The following is a 22,041-nucleotide window of genomic DNA, read 5'->3' as shown; positions in this document are numbered from 1 at the left end:
TCATTCGGGGTCTGCCTAGGTTAAGCCCTCCAACTGTGTGTGTCCATGGCTTAGTTACCTGAATTATTCAAATAGGCAGATCTTCTGGAGTGTGAGAGGATGTCAAACTAGGGCCCTGATGGTCCATAAACATGAAGCCGTGTGTTCATAAAGCTGAGGCCACTGAATAGTAGGTAGCGTTCTTTTCTATGTTTAGCTATGGGAGGAATATATGTTGTGACCATTTGCATGATCTCTTTTTTTTTTTTTTTGTTTTGTTTAATATATCAAATTTCAGTGTTCATCTGAGCCTTAAACCCCAGTAAAGCAGCAGGATGGAAAAATAAGTCTATGCGGAGGTTCTGGTTTCTCTCCTCTGCTGGGTGCATGTACTTTTGTGAGCTGTTTGAAATGCTTCTGAAAGAGCAACAGCTTTCCTTCAGTTCCTGCCTCAAATGTATCAAGCTGCGAACTATTAAAAGATTCTTCTACAAAGTAGCCCGTATCGTCTGTTTGTGTTAACTTTGATCATAACAGCTCACATGAAAAATGTAAAAACCACAAGGAAGAATTCCCATTGAAAAATGACTAGGTGTTCAGGTTCTTAAGTTCTGGTAACTGTTCAAGAGAATTTTCTGCTTAAAGCATTCAACAATCTAAAGTTGACCCAATTTTTTAATAGGTTGTGTGTCTCTGCTTGTGGTTGAAGTTGTCATTTTGTAAACATGCATGTGCAAGAAGTGTGAACCTGTTGATTAATGAGATCTATATCTTTTGCTCTCAGGATCTCAGTGGTTAACAGACCACTGTGAGAGTCTGACTTCAGATCAGGTTTAATTAGTTCCACTCCTGGCTGAACCTCCCTGGCTTATTTCTTGGCTCTCTGTTATCTGTAAGATACAGCAGATAGTAGCATTATGTTGGAAAAAAAATGCTGCATTTTCAGGGGGCTTCAGTCTACTAAGGTCACTGTTAGCGTAGCTGATCTGTTGTGAGGTGGGATGTACCTAGTAACTGATAGAGATGAAAGTTAAAACAAGTCTTTTTTGCAGTCTGTAAGCTTGGGCTACAGGTAGTCATGTCTATAGACAGACAAACAAATGGGTGTTTGACACCCAGACTCTTGATACGTGTTGGGGAACCCAGTTGGAAAACATTGAGGGAAAAGGTATTGCTGCCTCTTCAGTGCAAGTTTGGTCTTCCTTTGCCAGGTTCATTCATAGTGTAAGAAGCATCTTGCCTTTTAACATTTTAGGAAATCCATCTTCTAGGCTCCTATTTGTGTGTATTTTAGCTTTGCCATGAGAACGTTAAACGTACAGTTGAAGAGAAGCCATCATTACTGCTGAAACTTGAGATACTGCATAGAACTCTGACTTCCTTTGTCTGTATGTGTCTGAGCTGTAGACCCCTTGAAGCACACAGTGGCCAAGTACTTTACACCTTTGTAGAGAAGGAATTGGAAGTTATCACAGAGGGTTTAGAATGAACAGTCTTCATCTTAAGTCAGTGCTTTAAGTCTTGAATACAGTATAGAGGTCGGACCTGATCTGGTATATTTATGATCATCTTTCCTTGTGACACCTTGTCACCTGCAGAGGTTTCCAATGAACTAAAGACTGCACTTTTTGTTAATTTAATCTCTGTGTGTGAGCTAGGTGAGCTCTCTCATATCTTCATCTAAGGATTGTTGAATATTCAAAAGTTAACCTGTAAGGCATTCCCTCAAAAGAATGTCTTTTTTTATTTACCCTATCTCATCTCCAAGGACTTCCCAGTTCAGTTGGAAGCATCCATGAGATAAAATGTCACAAAGGAAAGACATGGTGATGAGAAATAACAAAATTTAAGCACCTTTCTTGTGAGTCTCTGAGGACTTGAACATCTTAGCTGCTTTGAAGATCTGAAGAATAGTTTGTAAGACCATTATGGAGGCTGCACTTTTAAAAGGATGCCTTAATTTTGTTGTTAAATAGCTACAAAGTACATGCAGAACAACAGATCTGTCTTCTGACTACTTTAATGTGATGGCTTGTGTTTGTGTCACAAGTGAGGAAGGCAGGCTGAAAATATTTTCCAGTGACATTAGCAAATGTTACAAACCTTTGTAAAACTAACAGAAGGAAGATAATTAAGTTTGACTCAAAGCATTTCCAAAACTATCCCTCTAGTCCTACCTGTCTCCATCTGAGGGAATACAGTCCTTAAAGACTGAGGCTATCAGACATGATTTGCAGAATGGGAGATGCTTGGCTGTGTGTTCTGGGCATTTTTCCATCTTCTGAAGAGCTGGAGGGCTGTGTTTAGTTCCAGAGAGTTTCTTCAAGTCTGTGCTTTAACTCTTGTACAGAGGCCAGGTTTGTAGCTCTGGTCCAGCTTAGTTTAGCCAGATTATCAGAGAAGTTTACCAAGACAGTAGCATTTCTTATAGCAGTACTTGATCCGTCTGTCTTCTGAAAGCTAGCTTATCAGAGCCAATTCTGTCATTTAGCTGTAATTGCAGTTGCGGCACCTGTCTGATCACAGACACCAAGGAGGCTGGGTAGATACCTGAATTCTCACAACCTTGTACTTTATTAAATTTTCCAATTTTTGCAAATACTGAGTTTTGCTAGTGAAGCAGAAATCTGTTTGTACCCTTGCTTTAGCAGTCTTTGAAGTAAGCGGTGTACTGTTCATTGCATCAGCTGAAACCTCCCTGGATGTACTTTTTTTTGCCTAGAAGAGATCCAAGAGGGCTAAGAAGCATCATCTTCACTTCATATTATGTAAAAGCCTATATAATAAAATTATTTGTAGTTATGTTATGACTATTTCTACAGGTGTTTTCTAATCTGACGAATGGGATGCATAATAGGTGCTAATGCAAAATAGGTCTTCGGTTTGGCACGTGAAGATGAATTGAAGTTTGTATTAAGGGCATTGGCTTCAGTTTTCTTTTTTAGCTGGGGAGTTGAACTGAAAATTGCTACCCAGGGAATGCAGCATCATCCAGCTGCAATTGGCCTGGGGAAGAGGAAAAAGTACTCTCCATCTGCAGCCATGGCTGCATGTGCATGTAGAAATGTGTTTCCACATGTTGCCATGTGGAAATTCACGTTAGAAGGGAAATATCTGCCATAAGAATGTCTTCCCTGAAAAAGGAGGAGTCAAAAGAGCCCTTGAGGGATTTTCCCACCCCCAATCCTTGGATGCTAGCGTAAGGCATATGTGTAGAGGTGTGACGCAGTTCAAGTATTGCATTTATTTTGGATTTTGAGTTTTCTATTTCAATGAGTTTTTCCTATGGTACCTCCTAGGATAGGACCAAAGATAGGATTTTAAAATGAGATAGCCGTTTGTGGTCAACTTTCTCTCTTCTCTTCCACTTCTAGTGCATAGGTTTAATTTTAGTCTCCAGCTATCTGTCTTATGTGTATCTGCTGACCAACAAAAAGAAGCTTAAGATATATTAAATTTATAAGAAGTCTTTTGCTCCACTGGTCTAGATAGTTCATATAGCTGCTGTAATAAACATTTGGTTTATTTCCTGTTGTGTCTCACGTTTACTAAAGGAAGTGAGTTAATATGTCTGATGTTCATGAAATACATACATTTATATACATGCTGTGAAATATATTTATTCCACATATGTATTCCTGAATTAAGCTGGAGACCACTTTGAGACACAGAGGTTAAAAAAGAATAACATTGTAGGGATGCTGTTCTGAAATCATGACATCAGTGTGAAGATTACAGTTTAAAAGAATTTCAAACACATTAAGGTATGGAAATGTGTAGTTTAAAGCACATAAATAGGTATAACTGCCACATACCGACAGCATACTATAGCTGTGCAAGTATAGGTGAAGATGCTGCAGAATTCCTGATCCTGGTCACATGAAATTCAATTTTTAAAAGACACTTTGGTTTTTTTCCAGTTTTGCTGCCTAAGTGCCTGAGAAGGACTGGCATAGAAAAACAGTAATTCTGCGTGCAGTGGGGATATAACCTCTTTATTGTTCACAGTTGTAAGCTGAAGTTTTACTTTTGGGTCATGCATTCTCCTTAGAGGGAGCCTTGCTCATGGCACGTATTTGTAGGTCTGTAATCGAGGTGAAAGCTGACTTTAACATCCTTGGTTTTTTGGGGTGCTGGTGTTCAAAAGTAGTTGTGAAAAGTGTGGATATGATGTTTTATGGAAAGATCTGTGATAGCCTTTCAGGAGCATTACCATGAAGGCTCTATGTCTTTACTTACCTGAGAACATATCCTCACACTGGATATGCATCTCTGAGATTGACGGATTACAGACTGGTGGAGCAGATTTTGCTTCTCATTCTCATTTGAAAATGAAGTATATAATGGCTGCCACTGGTACCCTCTTAGTGTGGCAACAGAGTAGCCTTTCTAAATGCACAACCTGTCTGAAGTGGAGAATCGAGGGCTGCTCTCTATCTTGTGAATGCAGCCTGAACTTGGTCATCTAAAAAGAGAAAAGTCACAGCAAAATTTCTAAAGTTCTTCTGGAGTTCAGGTATTTAGTGATACGCTGCTGTGTGAGGTCATACATAAATTCTAAGCTAGATTTTTTTTTTTGATCTTGCAGTTCTAGCTAAGACAAACAGGTAGAGAGTAGGCATGTCTGATGCTCTTGAGAGCTAGATAACACTGCTGCTGTATATGGGTATTAAAGCACATGGTTGGTGGAAATGGTGTCCCAGTGGCAACCTTCTACATCTGTCTCCCAGTTAGGGAGAATAGTATTGTGTAAGGTATAAATAGATTGTCTGATGCTTGTTCTGATAAAAATGGTGCTTTGAGACTACTTTGATGTTTGGTGTGTGCAGTAACTTCCAGGCTTTTTGTTCTACCATTGTGTATTCTCTTATAGAAGTCCCATAGCGTGAGATTGCCTGGCTACAGAAGATTTAGCATAAATACTCTTTACATATAGCGATATTACATACCTGTGGCTCTCACTTGCTTACTTCATTCTTTCGTGGTTAAATTCTTTGGTGCAACGCGCCCTTCTTTGAGTGTGATTGGAATATGTAATTAAATTATTTGGCTTCAATTTTTGCCAGCAAACACAGATTTTTATCTTTAAAATACTTGGCTGCTAGGTCAGTCAGTGGCTGTGTGTCCTTTTTGAACTCAGTATTTGTTACTTATTCAAGTATCCTGCTGTGGTAATTATATACTTGAGGGGAAAGAAAGGATAACTGATGAAATGCGAGACAGGAAGGACAGAAGAGATCCACCTGCTGCTCAGTGGAGTCTTCCTGAAGCAAAGAGAGGGGACAGATCCTTCCATTCATGTGTCACCAAGACTGCTGAACTGTGCCCTCCAGCACTGTCTTTTGTAGTTCAGCCCTTTCAGCTTTGTTTAAAACCTTGTAGATGAGCTTCTTTTAAAATTCCTGGTTCTTAGTCAGAGGGGTAACTCAAATTCAGCAAACAAAATGGGGAAGGTTTAAGGAAATGTGGAAATAGGAATAATTTTTGATTGCCGCTTTGTTTTCTTGAGTAGACCTGGCATGTTCCTTCTGGGAAGCTTTCAAAGCCTTGAGAGTCATATAACTGATGATTGTTTCCTTTGCTGCTAAAGGCAATAGGCACTGCCCACTGCTGCTCTGAAAAGCAGTACCAAGACATGGGGAAAAAATGAAAGGAAGTTATTTTAAATATTTTGTCAAGCATCTACAATACAGAGACAGAGGCACTTCAGACTGTCAGGCATATTCTAGAGTTGACAATACTGCTGGTTTTTCGAGCCACTTGGATATTTCCTAGTTCCTGGGATGGCTGAGAAGGTGAGATGTGAGTGACAAACACAATTATTTTTAGCCTACACAATACAAGGAATTGCTTTTCTGTGACTTTACATTGCATGTTTTTGAGAGAAGCTTATTCTGGCTTTATGTCCCACTTCGGTTTTGCCCTCACGTTTTCTGTCTATGTTATGCAGTGAAATGTGTCATATGGTGCCCAAGACTAAATTGAAATTATGGTGGAGACAGTGAGGCTTTGTTGGGTGAACTTGACTCATATATGATCTACTGCAGGAAGTAAATCTGAGTCTGATTTTCAGTGGCTTTGTAAGAGCTGTATCGTGTAATAACCCAGAATAAGAAATCTTTCTGGAAAGGTAATGAGAAACTTACTCCACTAAGGAAAATTCTAATTATGGTGGTTGATGCTTTGGTATTGTGTTGATACTTGTTGTAAAATATAAAGAGTGATGCCAATAAAAAGGTCCTCATGCATTTGTACTGTTTTTTTGGGCAGGAGTAAGGAAGGGACATGCTCAAAATCCAGTTCTTCTTCTTTAGGGTTAGATATGAGGTGTGGTGTTTATCATATTTTTAAATATAGGTTACAAACTTTTACCTAAATAGAATACAGTCTGCTTTCTTCAGGGTGGGTTTATTGTTTATGTAGTGCCTGGTATAGTGAACTGGGATGAGTATTCAAGGCTCCTGTATGTGTCATGATGCAAATACCCAGACTGTATACATCTATATTCCCTAGTTCTTCAAAACCTGAAGCCTGGTCTAATTGTTACAGGCCTAACAAAGGTGCTCATTCCACCTCTTCATTTGTGATGTTCCTTTGAAAGCCCAGCCATGATGATTAGATTGCTTAGTCCTGAGCTAACTAGTCAAAATACAAACATCCAGTCTGAATCACTGAATCATAACAATGCATATGTAAAAGAACATCTGGATCTAATTTTGATTTTTTTTTTTAATTGAAGACGCACTCTGTCACGGAGAGCTAGAGTGTATTTCCCTTCTTGTTTCCTGCCCCTAAATTTTAACAAATGAGGATGAAGACAGAAATGTGACTTGACATCTTTTAAAGATATGTCTGTTTCTGTGTTCTTCATTTGAAGATTTGTCCAAGGAGCTGCTTATCAGACTGAGTTTGCAGGCTCTTGTGCATTCATCTAAGTTTAATGTCATCAGGCACGTGAGCCATAAAGGTTGTACCAAGCTTTTTGGACTTGAAAACAGACATCTAATTTATACCAGAGGAGTGTAACAGTGCAAGGATTTTGATTGATTATAAATGAAATCATTTGTTGCAGGCTCCTCAGTGCCTGAAATGGGACAGTGCAACTTACCTGGGTGTTGTGGTGGGACACGCATACTACTTCCTGAGCTCCTCAGCTGCATTGTCCACCGGTCCCATTGCTCTCACTGCCAGTGTACAGAGCAGGATTTTTTATTCTTTACTGTTGTTTTTTTTTTTAGAAAAAGTGAAATTTCATAGTTGATGTTCATGTTGCCCTTGTGAACCCAGTAAGGTGCCTTAGTGGAAAAGTTTGGTTTTACTGTTTTTTAAAAACAAACAAACCAACACAAATAACTAAACCCCACAAAAAATACCCACCCCAAACCCCCCCCCCCCCCCAAAAAAAAAAAAAAAACCCAAAACAAACCAAACCCCAAATCAAACAACAAACCAAAACCCAACCCAAACAACTTTAAAAACATGTGTTGCTGAGTTCTTTTGACGTGGGAATTAGTAGTAAATGTGCGTGTGGAAATGAGCACTTTGGAGTTTACTGCACCAAAATGTAGTGCATGGGCTAAGGAACTGGGGGAAAATTCAGTTCAGTGCCTTACACAGATGGACTTGTTTTGCTTTTGGACCCTGAGCAACTGTGAGCACACTCCAGATGAAGTCTGACAAGGAGTAACAGGATGTAGAGCAGAGACCTGAGGTGAGCAGAGATTTCTGAAGAATTCCTAAAAACAAAGATAAATACTTACTGGGGATTTTTGTGGGCATATTTCATAAATAGTGAGCAATTCTGAGTTATAAAATTAGAAGGTGGTAAGAGCTAATACTTTTTAGCTGAGGCAATGACATTAGAGGCTCTGTAGTTTGGTGGTTTTTTTGTTTTTGTTTTTTTTTTTTTTTAAAAGTAATGCTATATTCTTTTTAGGTTAGGTTCTTCTGTTAGTGCAACATTGCAGTAAACTACTAAAATTGCCTGGGTGTGAGACCTGGGGCTTCCTTGGTTTCACTGGGGTTATTAACACTATCCACTTGTTGTTTAGACACCTGCAAAAAGCAACAGCATGAGAGCACATGGAATAGAAATGTTCTTTCCTGGTGTGCTGGAAACAACAGTAGGTGATTGAAGTCGGCATTTGAAGAGCCAGAGAAAATAGTCAAGAACTTGGTACAGTGAGCGTAACTTGGGAAAGGGCAAAAAAGGACATGGCTTGCTGATAGGCAGTGTCTCTGCTTCTGTAACTGTCCATAACAGGCATAAAGGTTATCTACTTTCACATAGGGCTAACAGATCCAGTAGGGCAAGAAAGTAGTATGAGACATGGGAAAAATAGAGCAAGGTGAGGCTTGCCTGGAGTGTTGGAAGCATGAGAGTCCAGGTACTCATTGAGCAACTTCTGTGGCAGCACGAAGGCCATCAATTAACAGGAAGGATAAACAGCGCAAGGGCTCTTGTTTAGAGCTAACCTGATGAGTATCTCTTGGAATGGGTCCACCTTGCTAGTGGGAACAGCCTGTACCCGGCGTAGATGCACAGTGCTGTGTGCAGGTGGTAGTAAAAAGTCCCTTCCTGGTGGAGCACTGAGCTGTGGCATCCTGTCCTACTGGCTTGTCTGCATGAATCTGCTTGTGGGTAATGAAACTGTAGGTGACTTCTTGAGTAGATTGTGTGCTTTCAAAGGGAATTAAATTTGGCTGAAACCCTTCTGAATTGAACTGTCCAGCTAAACTGTGTTGGAAGTTTTAACTGATTCACCTTTAAAATTGATCTGAATGAAATTTTCCTGAATGCAAATATAACTAAAGATATGGTGGCTCTGTCTTAATCTAACCTTGTGTGCAGTAAACAGTAGAATGTGTGGGGAGCCATACTGTCTTGCCTACAGAAGCAGACAGTACCACGTCCTCAGCATGAAGTACTCTTCGTTATTTCATGCTTTTGGGATTTTGAATGCAGAAGCGTCTCGGCACCCTTTGCATAGAGCTTGATTTCAACACTGTGGAAAAGCATTGTTCACTGTTCAGGGGCGCAGCAAGGAAGGCACAGTCCTGTGGAAATATGAGGCAGCTGGTAGTACTCTGTTGCATTTGCAGCATGTTGCTGCTAACGCTCCTGTCAGCAGGGGCTATCCTAAGAACTTTCCTGCTAAAAGCTGTATCTGCTCTGGCTGCAAAGAGCAGTATTGCAAACCGTGCTCCTGCAACTGTTGATCTTCATCTGCAGAAACTAACTCTGGGTAGTTAGAGAGATGAAGCTGCTGGCATTTGATCCTTGTCTCTTTCACTTTTGGTAACCAGAGTGTCTTTTATAGCCTGTTCTTCCTTGAGCACCAACTTCTAGCAACTGCAGTTCTTATAGCATAAGGGACTGTGAAGTACAAGATACCTTCAGTTGCTTAAAACTGGATTGAATTATTGCTTGCTGGGATAACAGGTTTCATATCTTACTTCCCCACTTTTAAAATACACAAATATAAGTAGTCCATGAAATGTAATAAGAAAACCTTGAAGGGTTATTGAGACCAGTTACATTTCCATTGGATTATAGTAATTTTTTGAAGGTCAATTCCATAATTTTTTCAATGTGAAGAGTAAAAGTTCAGAGTTCTATTTTAAAATGTTCAGAAGGAATACACATAAAACATTATGGAGCAAGTTTAGTTTTTCAAGCTCATAAAAATGGCAGTAGAAAGATTTCTTTATGGAAATGGGTAGTAGAGCACTTGTATTTAACTTGTCTTGTAAGCTTTTTTTTTTTTTGTTTAGCACAGGGAAAATTTCAGTTTCTCAGAAACAGCCTGGAACCCATCTTCATTCACATGTGCTCTGACCCACTGGGTTTGCCTTCCTGTGCAGCAGCCCAGCTCGATTATCTCTGGGTGCAGAATAAAGCTGGAATACTCCAGAGCTGAGGAGGAGAATGTAATGACAGACGGTCTTGTGCAGGTTCCCTCACTTCACCTGGATAGGTGTTTTAGGCTGCTTTTGAAGGCAACTGGTTTTTAGGAAAATGTTGAAACTTGTGCGCGCCCTCTTTAGTGCTGTACTGCTTAGGAAAGCTGCACGGTGTTTTCTATATCCAGTAAAGACTTGCCATAGATGGGTAAGTTGTGGGAGGTGCTGATCCAAATTGAATTTGGTGTCTTCATGGAACTTCTGAATAGGCTAGTTGTTAGGTAGAAATACCTAAAAACTTCTTCCATCTAGTCACAACGGCATGTTTTCTGCTCAATTGTGCACAGTTTGAATTTAGTGCAAATAAAATTTCACACTTGGGGAGGACTAGCAGGGCAACCGGTGAGAAGGAGGCTAGTGTGCAGGGGACTCTTAGCTTGCCTGGACAAGCCGCCATCAGTGAGATGAGATTGGTGTTTGCAAGATACCTTGGGCCAGGACAGGTGACCCGTCTCTCTTGATTATCTCACAGTCTATCTCCTGATGTGACTTCTAAAGTGCATTTTTGGGAATTTTTTCCCCATCTGTTTATGTGGTAGATACAGGACAGAAGAGGCCAGTTTTGGCTTTTTGACAGATGTGAACATCAGTGGTCCTGTTGATCTCTCATGTATATTTGATCGCTCAATACTTCAGAATACTGGGCTGGGCAGAGTAAAACAGATGTAACTGCTTCCTGATGGATGTGTCAATGTGGATTATTCTATGTACTAGTGGTAGATTCAAGTCCACTTTTCATAATGCAGCATTATAAAGTGCTGTGATTGAGACAAGACTCCTATTGCTGTTTCTGCAGTTCCTCACCCTATCCGCTTCAGAGTTTTTCCTTTTTGTAACAAATGAGGGAAGGGTCCTAAAGACAAATTTCATTGCTCAACTCCAGTTCATCCCCACAGCACATCTGCTCTGCATGATGTATGCAATGGGAGACCTCCTTAAACTGTGGAAAATAAGATCTTGTAGTAGAAAGTATATGGCAAGGTCAGTGAAAGGTTTTGCAACTTGCACTACTAGTAACAGTGGATGTTTTAATGAAGTAACCATAGAAGAATCTCCTCTAGTACTGTAGGTTAAATGCAAAAGAACGTGTAATCCATGGAGAAGGTGGTAGGTGATGTTAGGAAACAGCTTTCCAACATAGTTTATGTGATTGACTTGCATGCAGTGTCACGAAGTAATTGAGTCTCTTTGTTTTACAAATGCATTTTTGAAAATTGTTTACAAGGTCAGTAGAAGAGGTTAGATATCCATGTCTTCAGGTTTTCAGGTCCCAGATGGCTAGGAACAAAGCTTTTTTGAGCCTTTGGAAGCATGTAGTGATGGTTGCTGTTGAATTGTTGGGTGATGTGGTGCCAAGATCATTGGTCTGACCAAGTTGTCTTTGTTCCCTCAGTACCTTGGTTTCACCAGTTCTCCTTCTGATTATGTGCAAGTTCTCATTTTATTCTGGAAGCAAGGTGAAAGCCAGGATGCTCCCAAAGCTACCCCTGTCTGTACAGTAGCAGTGTCACTACTGCCCAAGTTCCCAACTATAACTTCAGCTTTTTGTTTTTCCTTTCCTGAAAACTTGATGGTCTAGCATCAACTCTGTAGTTGTGCCCGGAGATCTGACAGTGAGGCCAGTGCGTGGCTTGAAAGAGCTGAAGAGAAAGGACTTCTGGGTGGTGGCAGATGGGATGGCAATTGAACTCAAAGTTCCTGCAGCAAGACAGCTCTGAATTTAAGCCTACCCCAGGGTAAGTGTCACAACCAGTGTCTCCGGATTATGTTGCAATGAGAGTCAGCCTCCAGGCCCTGATTTGTGAACAGCAGCTTAAACTCGCAGGGCAGAGGTAGCTCTCCACACCCAGCTGCCCACCCTGGGTAGGCTTAAATTCAGAGCTGTCTTTTCCCAGACAGGAAAGGGAGCAACTAGTCAATAGCATTCCTAGATCTTTTCAGATAATGGGGAAGAAGGGCTGAGCTTCACAGGGGTTAGGCTGCCCCTGCCCTATGTTGGTCCAGCTGGACCTGGCCCATGGGAAACTCTGAGCCTGGAGGCTCATGAGGTGGTAGCGTAGCCTTTTGAAATGTGTTTAACATGTGCCACTTTAAATTCATGGTGCTCATCTGACATATGAAATAATTTCTCTCTACTCCTTTCTTTATTTTGGAGATCCCTATTACTTTTTAGTGTGACTAAGTGGTAAACCTAACCATGGTGCTTTGTCTGTGCTTTTAAAATTTATCATAAAACCCACGCTTTGCTATGCAAATAGTTACTGAAACTTAATGCTTCTTCTCTATTCTCTTTCTTTTGGGGCAGTTTAGCCTAGAAGTGAATGTGAAGGTTTCCTAGTCTTTTTGTTTCAGTGCTGTGACACCCTTTAGTCTAAGGAAATGATTTTTTGAAAAACGGGACAGTATTTGAAAAGCGCTAGTGCTGACTAAGGTAATAACATCAAGCAAAAGCCTGATAACCTGTCCTATCAAACTCAAACCCTAACTCTTCTAGTATCTTATAGTGGATTTGTACTTTGACCATAGCTGGCTTTCCCTTTCAAGTGTACGATAGATTACTTGTCTGTAACAAAGGTCAACTGGTAAAATTATTTTACAGCTACTGGAAGAATGTGTTGCTGCCTTTTATTGTGAAGATATGTATCTGGGGAAGCTTGAATTGTTTTTCTTCATAGTTTCATAAAGAACAAGTGTTGAAACCATTCTTATACACATGTGGCTATCATCTGAAAATCGGTAGGGTATTTATTACCTTAGGCTTATCTCAGATCTAATATTCACGTGTCATGGTTTAAAATTCTAGGGGTAACTAATAAATGCCAATATTTGCTCATGGAAAACTTACCAAACCAGGGGGTGGGGATCCTGTCAGGAATTTGGGGAGAAGAACTTATGGTGCAAATGGTAAGGAGTGTAGGTCCGTGTTTTAACTTCACTGCTGGAGTTGAGCAAATTTCCTCTCCCATTCCCCCACCCCCAGAGGAGTAGCTTCCCAGTCTCCCTCTGAATTCAGTGGGGAATGCTTAACCTTTTAAAAGCTCAGTTATCTGGGAGCTCATTATTAAGACTCATACTTCTGAAAGATTTAATTCTGCTTGGCAAATAATCATCTGCAGGCAGCTAATTCCACTTGCCAGTTCCTCTCCCCCTTTGCTCCCTGCTCAGTCTTCACCTGTCATTTCCCTTTCTTGTGTCCTTCTAATTTGGATTTTTCCTCTAAGGTCTTAGGGAGTCAGAAATTTTCATTTGAATTGAAGTTAAAGCCCCTAATGATTTCTAGCATCAGACATCTTGGTGTCATGTAGCAATAATCCTGAGACAAAGGAAAAGTAAACATTGGAGGCAGCACTTACCTGTTCCATAAATAAATAAATTTTGGGGGGAGGATGAGAAATTATTTTTGTTTTGCAAGTCCTTTGAAATCTGTCTGCATGAAACATCTGCTGCATCATATGTAAGAAGAGAAGGCCAAGCGCAATAAAGCATTTCATTAATGTTTAATAACATAGTGATTAGCAACCCAGCAAATGTCTTATGCCCATGGGAGATTGGAACTTACTTGATTAATAGATTAATTGCAACCTGTTCCGGTTGTGATTGCAGGTGTAAGTTTCTATGGATATTGCAGAGCCCCTGAGGACTGACGTTACAGGCGTGCTTACACTTACTTTCCTCTTCCTAGTTGAAGAGTTAAAAACCAAAACATGGGGAGTAATCTGTCTGTTGTTTCTATGGAAGGAAAACGATTTTTACTCTTAAGACTTTTTCAACAGCTCCTCTGTGTTAACTCTGAAAAAGAATGACACTTATCTCTGAAAGAATCAGGGTGCCTTTTAGGAAATACTTTGTTATTCTCCTTCGTGCACTTTGTTTCAATGTTATAATGAACTTGAACAATCTTTCTGAGTTTCAGACCCAGTTTTGGTTTTCTAACTTCTATCTTGAGTACACTGTAATTCCTTATTGCATCTGGACCTGCCGCTGAGCTGCAGATCACAGTTAGATGCTGTAGAACTGAGCTATTCATCAGGTCACAGTATTTGAAACAACCATTTGAAAACGATTAAGTGAATTTCAGGTTATGGTCTAGAAGTGACATGATGCTGGAACCCAATTTGCATTCCAAGTTCAGTCTCGAGCTTCCGAAGCGGGCAGGAATTTAGAGATGGTATTGAGCCTCTCAGAGGCTCTCAAACTCCACTTCCATTCAAAGAGGCAGCGACGAGCTAATGAAGAATTTGGCTTCTACCCTTCAATTAACTGAGATACAGGGAGGAAATGAAAGAAGAATCAGAATTTTTCTTCTGTTTTCCCAAGAGACTGAGGCTTGTTTATGTTCTCTTACAAACACAAATAAGCCATTTTTGCCTCCAGTTATAGGAAACTGTGTAATAGCTGTATGAAGCTCAAGTTTTCTGCTTAGGGACTGTGTCCTGCATTGGCGAGAGCAGGCTGGAGACGGCATAATGTGGCACTTGCCATTGCTGACTAAGGGGAGTTAGGAAGTTCAAACCATGTGGTCCCTTTGTGAGGAGTGATATAATGCATGAGTTTATTGAGGGCAGTAATACAATAAAAAGAATTAATGGGGTGGAAACAAGGTGTCTGTTCATATTGTACTGGTTTTCATCCAGTACACCTTTCTCTCAGCTCGCTCATTACTACATGGTTGGGATTCAAATCTATCTAGTTCATGAAGGGCTAATGAAGTCTAGCCTATATTTGCAGTGGCTGTGTGACTTTTTGCTTCGCTCATTATTCTAGAGCTTTAGTTTCAAGCGCTTTTCTTTTTCTTCTTGCTGCCCCGTCTGCACTTTAATTTCAGTTGAGCTGTAATAAATCATGGGTTTGCAGGTTGGGAGTGTGCTGGTGGCCCCACCTACATTTGCCTGAACCCTGTGCCTTTGGCTTGCCCTGGCCTGGCCCCAGCTCCATCCCAGCATTCTCTGCCCACTGGCCTCTTCAGGCAGGTCCTGCCTGCTGCCACGTTCAGAGCCAACGCTTTTTGCCCTGATCTGTACCCGCGCCAGGGCTGAAGGTCGCTGTGCTCAGTAATAAATTTTGGCTAGAATACAGCTGACGCACACATTTTGCGCCTCTGAGTTTTCTGGGTGTTCGTAGGCCAGCGCTTCAGAAACATTTTGCAGTGCAACCCTGCTGTGTGTGTCTCCATTGTTTGTTGCTTCAGGACCTTAATTATCGCATTTTTACATAAGGACAAATAGTGGAAAGTTTGGCAGCGTTATGGAACTAGGTAGCAAAACGAAGTTTATTTTAGAGCCTTTTAGTTTTGTAGTAAAGCAGAGCATGGTGCAATGGCACTTCACTGGGTTGCACAGAAATGCATCCACAGGCACTCTGTATCTTGAACCCCCCATCAGCTTCCTCCAGTTACCGCTCTTGTGTGGCAGAGTGCACGTGAACTCATTATTTGTGTGCTGTATAGGCACTTAGCATTTGGGTTTTCCCTTGTATGGGGGTTGAGATTCCTATCAGTGGTAGGCAGGAAGACATGCAAGGAAGGGGGACTGTGGAGGGGATTTAAAGTAGCAAGTTAGTATTTGTACTTATGCCATATCCTTACGGCTATCACTGATTTCTGGTTTTTTATTAGGGAAGCCCTGAATGTTAACAGTATACTAATTGGTATTTATGCCTCCAGGACTTCTTTTGATGATAAAAGTCAAAGTGCTTTTACAAATGCTAACCCTCAAAGCTGCTTCTGTGTACATGCATGCGTTACACATTAGTAGAGGTTGGAGCAGGGCACGATATCTGGACTTTGACCTGTGCGTTAAGCCTGTTGGGCTGCAAGTATTTAACAATTATCGATGGACCAGTGCTAACTGGGTGGTGGTTGTTGAGGCATTACTGCTCTTGGTATGTCAACAGTATTCCTTTGTTGGTATTGTCTTGTATTTCTAGATTAAAGGTCGTGATTGTATGAGTTTGGAACTAACAGGTGTACTAAAAATGGAGACTGTCCCCACTTAGATCTGCTGGTGTTGGAAATATGCCATGACTGGCAGGAGACAGAGTGGGGCTTTGCCTTAATCTGTGCCTTGACTGTAAATGAGGAAAACTGTGATCCCTATTGACACTTATCTCTGCTTGAAATTGCTTGCCTACAAAACGGACTTTTTATGGGTTGCTAGCTATTGATGACTGGCATGGGAAGATTCCCAGCCCAGGCCTCTGTAGTTAAGCCCCTTTTGCACTTCTTTTCCCTCCAAGCGCTTGCTTATTTCAGCGATAGCTTGGGGCAAATACAGAAGAATGTAGGAACTAGCCTTTATTCTGTAAAATGACTCAATTATCATATATCTGTGAAAGACAGTTCTGTAAGTTGTAGAATAATTTCTGTAATATTTTTGCTGACAGCAAGACAGTGTTAAAAGTAGCCTTGTGATAGATGGTGTTTGAAATCCACCTTTGGAGGAATGGGTCAGGCAGCTTCAGGAATTTTTAAAGAAGATGCGGTACAGCTTTTATCTTGCAGTTTGTCCCACTAAGCTTAGGATAAACCAGATGTACTAACATCGGGGCTTTAGTAATGATATTAGTGAAAATATGCTGATCTTGGTAATGCCCCTACCTCTTGGTAACCTGTCAGGTGATATTTCTGTACCACAGGCAGTTGTGGGGAGGGGCCAAAAAAATCAAGTTCTGCTGCTCCATCACTACCTTCGTGCTTCCTGCTGGAAGCTAGTTTCTTTCCCAGCTTTGCCCATGGCTTCCTGCTCTAGCTCTTCACTGTGGGGGAAACTTTTAGTGAAGAATAAGAAATGTGGTAGAATAGAGAAAATTGTGATGGAAGCAGGAGAAAGGAGGAAACAGTAAACACAACATGTGAAAGAGGAAGAGTTATGTATACTGAGAAATTTGGATCTGCCTGTGCTGCTTCCACCCATCTATGATGCCAGAGTTCATGGGACAATTACACTCCATTTTCTGTTTTTCCAACCTGATACAAGAATGCGAGATACTGAGCTTCAGCATTTGAAGATTACACCCCAATAAGAATAAAATTTGGTTCTAAAAGTGCAAAAACGAGAACTGGTCTTAGTTGTTTAAAGCAAGAAGACTGTTGCTGAAGTTGCATGTTGAAATAGATTGGTAGCTTATCCCTGCCTTACCATCAAAAAGATATCCTCTCTTAAAAGGACAAGATGTATGCAGTCTTATCCGTTCACAAGAACCCGGTTATGTCCTTGGTGTGATGCAAGACAAAAATACAAATTTCTAATTTCTCCTATTTTATCCTCAAAGAACCTTGCTGAGACTTTAAACAGGAATTTTAGAAGAGGGGAGGGGGGACCAAAACCCAGCATACCCTTTAGCTAAGGAAGCTCCAAGGCGTTCTCTTCTGAACTGGATCCGGGTGATATTTCTACACTTTACTAGGTACATACTGATAATGTTGTGCTGATATGAGCTGTACAAAACCTTCCACCTTCATTTGCTCTGGTGCAGTTCAGGAAGTTGCAAATCCATAAGGCATCATCTCTGATGATCCAGTTGTATTATCCCCTGTTGTAAAGGGGGGAGCAAGAAAAAGAAAAGGCAAAGATTGAGGTTAGGGGTGATGAATGCAAACTGGCATAGCTCTAGAAATCTCTGGATGGGGAGGGAAGGCTGCGTGTGTGTGTGGGTGATGGTTATCCTAGTCTGTAATAGCAGATTACAGTAGTGAGGCAGGAATAATCTTGCTTTGGAGGCTTTGTATCAACTGCAGCATTAGCACAGTTACGAGGGACTGGGGTTGTAACTTTGGAGAGAAGACTTGAGTCTTCATGCATGAGCTTTATTGGCTATGTTCTGAAGTTATAAATCTGATGTTGTCTTGGCAATCTTTAACCAAATCTTTCACCTTGATGAGCAACCAGATTTCTTCAACGTAACAAGAAGACACAGGCAGTCTGGGCTAGGAAAGTCACCTTCAGAAGTGATGAACAGGGGTTTGTCATGTTGGGTTTGCTTCAGTGGTTGGTGGAGGGCTCAAATGCATTGGTTGTAAAGCAGTCTTCTGGAGCTGTGTGTCAGCAGCACCAGGCCTTCTGGAGAAAGAAATATGTTTTAGATAAATCAAACTGCAGCAGAAATTTGCTGAGTAATCTGTTGATAGTATGTGGGTTTGCAGCTTCCTGAAGGGAATGTGTGCTGTTCAGGAGCTCTGTGTTTTGGTGTGAACAGAAGTCTGCTGGGTCCTCTCTTGTGGCAGGGCTAGTGCTGAAGGGTATTGCTTTCTTCAGTGCTTACCAGGCCTGATACTCTCAGTGAGAAAGCTAAACCTTTCTCTTCATGTGAATGGGTGGGAGAATGGGAAAGAAGAGTAATTTCCTCTTTGAGTCTTTGACTTTACATCCATGTCTCTTGGAAGGTAAAAATGATGAGTTAAGGATAAGCATGAGCTTTATGTTTTCATCCACCCTATATTTTGATCATGCACTGTCAGCCTTTCTCATCAGCATGCTTTGAAATGGTTTTAGTTTGCATTATATTTAGACATGCGTTTTTTCTCTTGTACTCTGTGTAGGGCATCTGTCACTGTTCACTAAAGTTTCCCTGCTTATAATCTGATTCCTCTCCCTCCACCCCCAGTGCGTTTGTGCAATGGTAATTGACGGCCCACACTACAATGTGAAAAGGCTGTTATTTAAGATGTATACAGGGAAATACATGGTAAAGTGGGACTACTTGAAGTGTCCATCTGGGAAGAAAAGGAATTCTTTAAAGCATCAGTCTGTTACGTGAACATCAGTTCCTCTGCCACATCCAATTTGAGCTTTGCAACTGTTTGAGTGTTTCCAGCTTTTGACTCCACCAGGAAGTAATGATTAGAAGTCAGCTTGGGTTTAAGGTGGCTGAGGTGCCTATTTGACTAAGATGACAGTTTGAATTTGTTTCCTTCTGTCTAGTCACAGGATGCAAGATATAGGTTACCGTGTAACCGGTTTATGAGTTATCCCTGATATTAGCACCTCTTGAAGCACTGTTTGTGCAGCTGGAGCAGATGGTCAGGATGCGAGCTGAAAGCAGTGGGTCAGAGTGGAAGGCATCAAAGTAGGCACAGACTGTGCTTGTGCTGGATGAGACACCAGAGTATAAATATAACTTCAGCCTAGCATTAGAATAACTTCTGCTGATTTCCGCCCTCCTCCCCCCCCCCTCTCCCCCCCTTGTACCCAATGGGTACATGTATACATGCTAACTAAATAACATGAAGCAGTAACCTGACTTAAAGTATGTATGTGTATTTTAAGGAGCTAGTAGAAATATTGCCAAAATAACATCCGCACATTTATGCTAAGTGCATAATATACATTGTGGTGTGAATTGCTGTTGGAATTTGGTTGAAGTGCTGAACTTGCAGTGTTAGGTTCAGTCCTGTAGTAACACTGTTAAGCACTGTAAAGCCAACTGGAGAAAGTAATGTCTTGTCATAACTGGTGTTCCAGTGACCGATGGGATGTAGAACCATCCCTGCTTTGGCTTGCTAGTTGAAATCTGCCTGGGTTGTGAGGACCAGGGCAACACCGCTGAGCCAGCAGCCGCATGCGGTTTCAGACACAATGAGAAGCTGAGGTCTTTCTGTTGGTCTGAAGTCTGAACTGTGCTGTGCATCACAGAAACCCCAGCCATGACTCTCAAAACTGACTTCTTTAGCATTTAATAAAGAATGAGTAAGTGGAGGATATTTGACCTCCTGTTCCTACCAGGAGAATGCTTTCTTCTGTAAGATGTGAGGTGTGTTGACGAGGCTGTGTGATGAAGCCTGTGTTGTCTTTCACAAATTCACCACATTAGATTTCAGGAGATATATGAAAGCCTCAGAGGTCTCTCCCTGCTTCCTCTTAGTGTCTGTCTTCATCCTTCAGGGTAGAAAAGGCCTGTGTTGGTGTGCACCTAAGAGACTTAAGCTTTGATCTGCTCAGAAGCTGGGCAGGCTCTGGGAAGGACTTGCTTTCTCCTAAACTACTAGCTGGATAACTGCCAACTGATAATTGTGTGAGATGTCACTCGTGTTTGTAAAGAGCTGCCTAATACTGAAGTATTTTTTGAGTCAGCAGGTGGCAGGGATGATAGGATTAATCATACTGCATCCTATCTAACACCTCTTTTTAAGGCTACATGGCTTAGAGGAATTAAAACCAGAGTTCATAGCCATGTTCACATTAGAAGCTCTGAGTGGCTCTTGTGGAGTTCCTTTAGCTTTAATAGCAGTGATAGGGACTGTACGTGACCCTCTGATGTACAGAATATTAAATCCTTATTTCTACAGCAGCATCGCACAAAGAAGGTGTTAGCTTTATGTATTTAAGTACAAAAATGCGTGATGGCTGAAGAACTTTCTTCCCAGAGAGTCCTGAAGCTGGCCACAGTTAATGATGCTAGTAAGTGTATTAGCGTATTAGTCTAGTGTATTGGTCCTAGCTAGTTAGGATGCGTGACTAGCAACTCTGTGATCCAAGTGAAAATTGGAATGCCTTCTATTTTTGAAGCTGCGGATTGTGTAGTAATTGAGGAAGGAAAAACAGTGATGTGTAAATGTGACCATAGGAGAAAGGAGTCTTGTAGCAACAGCTGTGGAATGAAGTATAACAAATGTAGCTGTGCTACTTTTACTTGCTTGTTTTTATTCATACCTGCAATTCACCATTTCACTAATTTTTATCTGTTAGGCTATAAGATCCCTCACTTGTTTAGGGCTCAGTTACGAAGGATATTGCAGTAAAGTCCTCAGGTTATCATGCATGTAATGAACGGATTTTATTTTTACAGCTTTTTCAGGCTGATATAAAATGGAAAAATAACACTGTTATTCTGTCTGCCTAAACCTGGTTAAACCTTGGTTGAACAAAAGTGGGAACTAAGTTGCCTGCTCAATTTCAGGTGCTTTATGTTGGTCTTGCAAAGATAATGGTATGGGAAATTATTTTTCATCACAGAACTCTTTTGCAGTGTGGAGGCTGGCAGGCATGTAGGTGGAGCTGTTATGTTTGCGTTTACATTGTTTACATTATTTTTACAGTATTCAAGGAGGATAGGCTTTGGACTGTTCCGGATGATATATTGTATTCTTGTAAGATCAGAAAATAAAGCTGGAAAGTTAATGTCATCTTGCCTTTTACTGCTGAAACTCTGTTAATGTAAGTAGGTAATTCCTGGATTTTGTGATGGATTTGAGGACCTTTAGAGGAAAAATGTACTCAAAGATGTTGATGTTCTCAGTGATAAAGTACTTGGAAGAAAGACAAATGTGTGAAAGACGTTGCTTCCTTCCAACCTTAGTTACTCTTTGGTTCCTTAGTTTTGTCAGTTCCTGTATCTGTATATTAAGGTGTTCATTACAGTACTCTAACTGTGAGAAAAAGTGTTTTTTTCTAATTGTTTGCTTTTCTCTTGTTTCAGAACCGAGAGCTCCAGATTATGAGAAAGTTGGATCACTGTAACATTGTCCGATTGCGTTATTTCTTCTACTCTAGTGGAGAGAAGGTAAGAATGAAAAAAACAAGGCCATGCCTCCTGGTAGCCATCTGGGGTATAACTGAACTGCTTGAATTTCTAGAGACAGGAGCGAAGGTGATAGACGTGATAACATTGAGAAAATGCTGTAGTGGTGCCCAACAGATCATGTTGGAGCAGATCTTTTTCAGTATGGAAGTGTGTGGTCCATGAGGAGCAGTTTTATTAGTGTAGCGTAACAGATTTGGATGTGCACCACCTCTTTTTTAATTTAGCGGAGCACAGCCAGGCTTCATTTGCATGTTCTAGCACTGCCTTTCTATATGTGCAGATATGTTTTCTAGGATTCGGCATTAAGCACTCTAGATTTAAAGCTCTTTGTGACTTTTCCCATACTCGGTCTCTGTATGTGTCTCTCCCCTTTCCTTGTGCCTCTGTTCCAAATACAGGCCAAGTTTCAAAGCCCAGAGGAAAGAATAACATACGATCCATGTGATTGTAGCATTCGTCAGAATGGTTATGCACCAGAAGGAGGAGCAAATAGCTGGATTTAATAAATCTCGAGTAAACACTGCCATTTATGTTTTCTTTCAGTCTAGGTATAAAAGTTCCGTGGGCTTTTTAAAAAGGGGT

General features: G+C 40.9%; 1 protein-coding gene across 2 annotated transcripts in view; it reads left to right on the top strand.

Moving 5' to 3' along the window:
• GSK3B (glycogen synthase kinase 3 beta) overlaps positions 1-22,041 on the top strand; it is a 150,424-nt gene that overhangs the window by 62,316 nt on the left and 66,067 nt on the right. For both annotated transcript variants that reach the window (XM_075107197.1, XM_075107206.1), the window contains exon 3: positions 21,355-21,438. In XM_075107197.1, coding sequence (XP_074963298.1) covers positions 21,355-21,438 — 84 coding nt within the window. The remainder of the gene's footprint in view (positions 1-21,354; positions 21,439-22,041) is intronic.

The sequence above is a fragment of the Phalacrocorax aristotelis genome, chromosome 1, assembly GCF_949628215.1.
Source record: "Phalacrocorax aristotelis chromosome 1, bGulAri2.1, whole genome shotgun sequence".
Lineage (NCBI taxonomy): Eukaryota > Metazoa > Chordata > Aves > Suliformes > Phalacrocoracidae > Phalacrocorax > Phalacrocorax aristotelis.
This window is presented reverse-complemented; position numbering and strand designations above follow the sequence as displayed.